The sequence below is a fragment of the Hemicordylus capensis genome, chromosome 4, assembly GCF_027244095.1.
Source record: "Hemicordylus capensis ecotype Gifberg chromosome 4, rHemCap1.1.pri, whole genome shotgun sequence".
NCBI lineage: Eukaryota > Metazoa > Chordata > Lepidosauria > Squamata > Cordylidae > Hemicordylus > Hemicordylus capensis.
This window is the reverse complement of record NC_069660.1, coordinates 171,980,854-171,989,195: the sequence shown is the minus strand read 5'-3', so window position 1 is coordinate 171,989,195 and position 8,342 is coordinate 171,980,854. Positions and strand designations below refer to the sequence as shown.

At 42.9% G+C, this 8,342-nt stretch overlaps 1 protein-coding gene across 1 annotated transcript; it reads right to left on the bottom strand.

Moving 5' to 3' along the window:
* Window positions 1–365: 365 nt before the first annotated feature.
* DND1 (DND microRNA-mediated repression inhibitor 1) lies at window positions 366–7,231 on the bottom strand. Its single transcript, XM_053313685.1, has 5 exons — window positions 7,089–7,231; window positions 5,074–5,182; window positions 3,944–4,408; window positions 2,843–3,262; window positions 366–846 (listed from the first exon to the last, which is right to left on the bottom strand). The coding sequence occupies exons 1-5, from the start codon at window positions 7,092–7,094 to the stop codon at window positions 830–832; spliced, it is 1,017 nt and encodes a 338-aa protein (XP_053169660.1). The 5' UTR covers window positions 7,095–7,231; the 3' UTR covers window positions 366–829.
* Window positions 7,232–8,342: the final 1,111 nt, after the last annotated feature.

Here is an 8,342-nt window from a genome sequence, read left to right as displayed (position 1 = left end):
TCCTGTTCTAAAATAAATAGATGTTACTGTAGGATTGCCCTGCAGCATTCACCTGCAGTGCAGGCTTAAGGAAAGTTAGTCTGTTCTTAAATCCTTTCTCAGAATGCTGCCATTGCTCTTATATTAGAAGTATGAGATCCATGCAGCAAGGGGCTTCCTGCTACGACAGACACAGAAAAGCTTAAGCGATGTAGGGAATAATTCCTCTGGATGGACAAAGGTGTGTAACTTTGTTTTGATCATAAGGTTGTATTGTATATAGTATTGCTATTACTATGTATTGGACCTTACACATTTCTATCATTGGTGACTCCTGGGCACCACTAAAGAGCTGCTTTGCTAGTAAAATGAACAGAAGCACACCATTACTATAGAACACTTATATTAACCAATTTGTTATATTAATAGACAATAGGCAGACATCTTCAGAGATTAACAGTTTCTGCTATCAGATAGCAAAGGACACTGACACCAAGTAGTATTAAAAGCCTGACTTGCTAAGTGATTCATCTTGCCCCAATAAGTATCTTGAAGCTACAGGACTTGCTTTTAGTATTATACTTTTTAGAATGTAACACCCCACAGGACCTGGCCAGAACCTAAATTCAAACGTATACATTAAAAAAAACAAACACTTCAAACAGTTAAATACAAATGAAGATGCTATTCAAAAGAACATGCACTAACATAACCAGAACAGAGACATCCAAAAAGTCAGCAGTGCTCCCCAGTTCCATAAATAAAACAGGCTAGATACTGATCCTCCATATAGATTTGCCAAGTAAAGCCAGCTTCACATAGGCCACCTTTATGATCTTCAAACATGTCTTTACACCACTGGGCATCCTGTGGGAAGAAGAGAAAATTATGTATATGGATCATCTTGAGTTTTAAAGAAAAACTAAGGCTCTAGATTTTTCCAGTGTAAATAGGTAGATTTTAAAATACTGCAAGAGAAGGCCAGAGGAGCAAATGTCACATACTGCCATCCATGTAAAGATTCAGGGAACTGTTCTTATGGCTCCAAATGGAAGTAGTTGGATACAAAACTAACTTGCCACATGGCGGCAAGCTTTGAGGAACCTCATTCTGCAATCCAATTCATGTTTGTGGAGCTAAGCAAGTTAAAGAGCTATAATTTGTTTTTATTCTCAAGTCCACTGAATAATAAACTAGAAGCAACCATAGCAAGCAAAGCCCCAAGGTTGCAAAATGAATGAAGAGAGATAGGCTGACGGGGGGAGGGGGGGGGAGTGTGTGAGTGTAAAGGGGGAAGGAGACAAAGTTGTAGCATGTATGGAACTGTAGAAGCCACCCAGGTTAAGGCCAAGACCACCTTAAGCATGTTCAGTAACTATGAAATAACTTGCCAAAACTGATCAAAATGATCATGTTGGACGACATCTCTTCAAACATACATCCAACTTCACTTTTAGGTAAAGCAACAGGAAGATGCTGAGGATTTATTGTTTATAGCTGAAGATCCTAAGTAAACCACCCCGAACAGCTTCTGTGTATCTATTTCCATTAGCTTTATGCATTCTGTTTAAAAACCATTGGATTTCACATTTTGGTAGCAGAAGCTTTGGTTGCCCACCATCCTTCTTGAGGGAAACTAACTCTTCCTGACTGGCTCTCTCGGGGCCAAACACAAAGTTGAGACAGATTTAGTTCTGCAAGAAAAATCAAATGCACAAGTATAGGACAGGCAACACCTAGCTTGACAGAAGTACATGTGGCGAGGATCTATCTTAGTAGAACACAAATAGAATATAAGCTAGTAGTGTGATGCAGATGCTAAAAAAAATCTACCTCAGAAAAACTGTGTCTGGTTCTCAACACTGCATTTTAGATAAGGGAATTGTTTCACTGGGTTCAGAGGGCAACAAGGATGAGAAACTTAGAAACCAAGTCTGATGAGGAATGGCTAGAGAAGCTGGGTATGTTTAGAGAATAGATCAGCTATCCCTCAGAGCATCTGAAGAGCTGCCACATAAAAGGAGCAGACATCTCTACTGCTCCTAAAAACAGGACTAGAACCAGTAGGTTGTAATCACAAAGTTAAGATCAGGCTAGACATTAGAAATTCCTAACTGTAAAAAGCTGTTAGATAGTGATGGACTCCTTTGCTGGAAGTTTCTCATCTGAAACTTCCAAAAACTGAAGTTTCTCTCATCTGAAAGATGGAAGAATTTCCATCTGTCAGAGGCTGTAGCAGTCCCTGCATCAGTGGTGATGGGATTAGAATAGGGGTGGGCAAACTTGAACCTCCAGCTGTTGTTGGACTACAACTCCTATCACCTCCAGGCACAGTTTGTGGCTAGGGATTAGAAGATGGGAGATATAGTTCAACTTCTAGAGGGCAAAATCTGCCCACCCCTGAATTAGAAGCCTCCAAGATCCCTTCCAATCCTAGGAGTCTAATACTACCTGCATTACAAGGCTATAATATATTGCTTAGGTTTAATCTTTGGAGCAAGGGAAGCCAAAGTGTCCTAGATCCAACTCACTATCCTTAGCTGGTTCATTCTACTAATGCTGCACCTGGTGCTATCACTATTTCAGAAAATCTTTAAATTCTTCAACTTATGCGTCAGAAGTGTCCTACTCCTATCAGTTTTATGTTGGGTAAAGAGAAGCAGATCAAGCCAGCTATTAACAGAAGCAGCCTATTTTGATTATTCCAAAATCTTATGCCATTTGAGAAAGTTTAAGTTCTCATTACTGCAATGTCTTACTCAGCACCTCATGCAAGACATTTCCAGAACATTCTAGTGGCTTTGCTCTGCAATCTGAAGCATTGGGCTGGTTTAGGGCTACATGCATAAGACTTGACATTTACCTAGGGCCTTGAGTAACTGCAGTGCCACTGCATTTTTGGCCATTTCGTGGTCTTCCAATCCAGAATGACTTGGCTTCAGCCAAATGAACCCACTGAAGGGAGATGGGTATTTTGGAATCACCACCTGGTACCAGAACCGCAGCCAGCCTTCAGGGTTCTTTTGTATACACTTTGTAAGGAATACAGGTGTCCCCAATTGCCGCTCCTCACATTGCATGTTCAGATAGTCCAGGACAGTACCCACTCCTGGTGGCATGCAACAGTCCTCAGGCCCACACAGCCCTTGACTGAGAGTTTTTCTGTCAGGACCAGATGGAAAGATCTTTGGGAAGGCTTGCACAGGGGAGTTCTGGAGTTCCTGTTTTGTGTTTGGCTTCAGCCAGTCTACTTCAACTTGGTCCCCACAGAGGCACAAGCTACCTGCATAAAACAGAGAACAACTCTTATTTGGCTTCCAATTATAGGTATATCCAGACAATATTTAAGTTTAGATTTGCAGTTGACCGATACATGTGCAAAGGCATGTAAAATAAGATTACATTTATTTAGTATAATCTAAAAGCCAGTCACCTAGATCAAGAGTCCCACTGATCTTATGGCTACAGACTGGGAATGTCCTCCCCTACAGACATTTCAGGTTTACATGTATACTAGTGATTGCTCCAAGCAGAGAGAAATGGAGTAAGCGTTTGTCATACTGACACCAAGTTTTCCATAAAGGCTGCATCAATAGGCAACGGCCAGTATCACATTTCTAGCTAGGGAGTTAGGCTCCATATTTTGAATGGCAGATACAATAAGTGAGAGCCAGCAATGTCCAATATCCACAGTGATGTGTGGGCAAGTCTTCTCAGTGGTGGCTTCAGCTCTCTAGAACTCCCTGCCCCCTGATCTTAGGTTTGTCCCTCCCTGTTTAATTTTAAATGAAGACTTTTTTTTTATTTCAGCAGGCCTTCCCCTAACTATATTTCTTTGCAATTGCCCTGTTTTAATTATTGTTTTATGCTGCACTCTTATTTATGAAAAATTGTGGCATATAAATATTTTAGGTAATAAATAAATCCAGTGCCCCAATCCCATATTTTATATGATGAGACATACCTTCCACAAGAGCTTTCTTGGCCATTGCAGCAGCCTGATGGGAGATATATTTCACTTGTGCCAGCTGCCTCTGCTTTCTAAAAGGGCTTGGGTGCAAGCTTATGTCCAGGACCCCTGTGGTAAGTTCCTGCAGCATTGGCAAAAGTTGGCACTGTTGCACAGAGGGAGCCAGACCATCAATGCAGAGTTCACATTTGTCAGTGCTTCTACAGACCTGAATGAGGTAGCCAACTTGGATTTCAAAGTTGTTAAGCGTAGCAATAGCCCTTTGGGCACTGCGTCGGTTGGTATATTTGGCATAAGCAAAGCCACGGTTGAGGCCACTGAAAGTCATCATTAGTCTGAATTCATACAGAACTCCTACACTTTTGAAGAGGGGAATTAGCTTATCTTCATAGATATCCTGTGGGATTTTCCCTATGAAAACCTCTGAACCAGGTGGTGGAGGTGCATTGCCTGTCCAGCCTGTAGAGGAAACAAGCAGGGGTGGGGGAGGAGATTAATGTTTCTGGGAAATGGAGGTCATGTCAAGTCATCCCAACAAGCTGTTGGCAACCTTGCCAAAATGTCACTTTACCCCAGCCTAATCCACCTAATGGTACAGCGAGGAAGTGACTTGCCTAGCAAGTAAGAGGTTCCTGGTTTGAAACTTCGCTGTTAGGTTTCCCAGAATATGGGGAACACCTATATCAGGCAGCAGTGATATCGGAAGGTACTGAAAGGCATCATCTCATACTATGCAGGAAGAAGCAATGGTAAACCCCTCCTGTATTCTACCAAAGAAAACCACATGGCTCTGTGGTTGCCAGAAGTTGATACCGACTTGAGGGCACAACTTTAATCCACTTCCTGCAAGATACTACTGCAAGGGGCAAGAACACACTCTTGAGTACGTCCACAAAAAATAATGTGAATTTGGTTTCTATTACAGAAATCCAGACCCTTCCCCTACTTTTGGGAACAATTAGCCCACTAAGAAAAGAGAAAGATCCCCAGCAATTTATTGCTAGTACTGATAATGGAAAGTCACCTCACAGGAAAGGATACTCCTGACTTACTGCCAAGCACAGCCCATTTTCAATATTTAATATTGATAGCTAGTTTCCACAGGCTAAGAGCTTTCTACATACCTGGTGGAGGGCCACCATATTTCCTCTGGCCATTGACTTGAACTAACTGGATTCCAGTCTCTTTCACCCAAGCTTGGAGGGCAGCTTTATTAGATTGATTTGTCCACATCTGAAAAAGCACACACTATAGATAAAGCGAAGTCCACCACAAACACGTTCAGAAAGCAAAAAATGACACTGAAGTATAGGAAAGTACTTGTGCTCAGTTCTATGCAGCTGAGATACAAGAAGGCAGCATCCTTCAATGGGCCGAGTAGATTTTTAATAAATTGTTTGGGTGTTTAGAGTGCTTCATGGACATAATGTAATACAATAATATTCCCCTACTGCAGATGGGAGATGAAGCCAAGAATGTGACTTGCCAGACCCCTTTTGAAGTGGTAGCCATAGTCACCCAGCAAAGCATCCCTCTCCGCATTTGTTTCTGATGTCTCTTGTTTCTCACAGGGGCCAACAATCTTCTCACCCTTTTGCTAATTACTTTGATAACTTTTTGTTGCTGAAAAGCAATAGTGTTCTTAGTAATACCACATTTTCGGGGGGGGGGGGTTCTGGTTTTTTTAAGAGAACAAGTCATTAGTTGAAATTGGCTTACATCATTGAGAGGAACCAGCCTATCTAAGGCACTGGCTTCCCCACCCCACTTGCCTATTCCATGCAGTGAGTATGAGGATGGATTTGCTCTTCCCCCACATGATCATCCATTCTTATTGCCTCATACTTTTGCAATGAAGGTCAGAGAGTTCTTATTTTTCCTCTGCCACCAGACTGGACTTGGGGGTGGGGTCAGCAAGGGGATAGTTTGTGTGTTTCTTTCTGTAGGGCATTTGGAATGGTGAAGGGATGTTGCAGGGAGGCTGTGTCAGGATGATGGTCATTTTGAAGCAGGGTGCAGTTGGAAGATGAGTTGCTTAAAGGAGTTAAGACCTGTGGAGAAGCTCTTTTCTACATCATTTTCAGGCAAACCTTGCAAAGCAATTTCAAAAAAAGAATCATAACTATCAACAGTTAAAAAGAAGAAGAAGCAATAATCCCTCCAAGAAAGCAGCACAGCAGGGAGTTTTAAAAAGCTAATTTAGAACTATTAACCAAAACATTCCGTTCAAGTCTATACAGATCTACTTGAAAGTCAGTTCCATGGTCAGTTCCTACTCCTAGGTAAATGGGTACAGAGAGATGCAGCCTAACACACGTTTAGGTTTCTCTGCCCTTTCTCCAATCAAGTTATGCACCCACCCTTTCCTAGCCCCACACCCCAATGTTATCCCTTCCAACCAGGCAAGGTAGATCTGGGTGAGAAAGAGTCTGGCTCAATGTTACTCAGCATCATGGCAGGCTGTGATCCACCTGAAATGCATTGGCTAAACGATGGTGTACAAATGCAGCACCAGTAAAAAAAAAAAGTGGCTAGCCAGCAGAGTATGATGAAAGAAAACCATTCTGAGACTTTTGAAGAAGTTTATAAAATCATGCATGATGTATAAGATGTAGATAAGAAGTCTCTCCTGTTCGGGACTGATACATTAAGTTACTTTTTCCAAGCACAACGCACTCTGATCATTCACTGCCACAAGAAGTGAAAGCCAACAGCTGAGATGGTTCTTTAAGGAGGACTGGACGAGGACAGGCCAGTCTATTCGAGAGCCACTCCCGAATGAAGAGGGCAATTTTAACCAGTAGAAGCTTTAGAAATAAAGTCAAGTAGTTATAAAGTATTTGTCTGCTAGCTTTCAAGCATTTGTTACCTCAGTAATCCGTGACAGAATTAAATCCAAAAGGGCGCTTAAAGATAAAAGTAGTTTGAAGTATAACTCTCTGGAGAAAGCCCAAAATATGCTCCCAAGGAAAAACAAGGCGAGCCCCGCTGTAACTTTTTTTTAACAACCGTTAAAAACAGTGATTTCCACACGCCTCCAGTGTTTGGAAGGAAGGGCCTAAGCCTACCAAAAAGCGAGCGCCCGTGCCAAAACACCAGCCTGCCTTTGCAACCTACCCTCCATACTACGGGTACTTACTTCCATCCTGCCGCCGAGCTTCCATGGGACACACCCTCCTCGTGCTGGCGGCGGCTCTTTTTATAACCCGCGGGAATCTGGGAACTTCTCAAACCCTTCTCGGATTGGGTAGAGTCATAGCCTCGCCCCCGCCCCTCAGCCCAAGCCTCCTCCACCGCCTCCACTTGTTCTGGCTGCGCGCGCTCGTCTCTACCGTGGAGGAGAATCTTTTCTACCCAACGCGCGCGCGTGCTGATTGAAAATATACCTGGGCGGTGCTCGCGGAGAGTCTTCCTCGTCCGCTCTTTTACCGAAAGTGTGCAAGAGCCAAGCCTTGTTTCATTCAGCAATGGTGCTGCGGTGGCCGCACGAGCTACCTGCCTCAACTCTTAGATCAGTAGTTCTCAACCTTGGGTTACTAGATGCTGTTAGACTACAATTCCCATCACCCCCAGTTGTGGCTAGGGATGGATGGGAGCTGAGGTCCAACAGCATCTGGTGAACCAAGGTTGAGAACCCCTGACAGATGTCCTGTGCTGAAAAAATGCCCCAGTGGTGGCAACTTCACGCCTGGGGTGAGGATTGTATGGGATGTATCTTGGCACTATCTTTATTTAATTTTACATCAACTTGATGACCACAAGCTTAGATAATCCAACTTTCCACTCCCCTAAATTGCGGGCACGGATATTCCCATACTTGATTATTGACGGAAATAGAATTGAGCAGGTGCCAGACTTCAAGTATCTCAGAGTAGTTTTCCACCCCATGGGGCTCTGGATGTCCAGTGTGTTGTAGTTGTTAGAGTGCTGGACTAGGACAGGGAGACCCGAGTTCAAATCCCCATTCAGCCATGATACTTGCTGGGTGACTCTGGGCCAGTCACTTTTATCTCAGCCTAACCTATTTCACAGGGTTGTTGTGAGGAGAAACTTAAATATGTAGTACACCGCTCTAGGCTCCTTGGAGAAAGAGCGGGATATAAAATGTAAAATAATAGTAAATAATAATAATAATATTGAGTATATTATGCAAATGGCATCAAGGTCTTCAGTGGCTATTAGGTTCTTTTACACAAAAGGAGGAGAAATAATTCCAGCAGCCCTGAAGCTTTTTGAGGCCAAAACCCTGGCCTAAATTTTATATGGGGCACAAGTGGGTATTTATATCAATCAAGATGATATAGAGAGTGTGCAAACAAAATTCTTATGGTCCATTCTCACTGCCCCCTAGATGTGTGTCTAAAGCAGTACTCAGACTGGAGACTGGGATGCC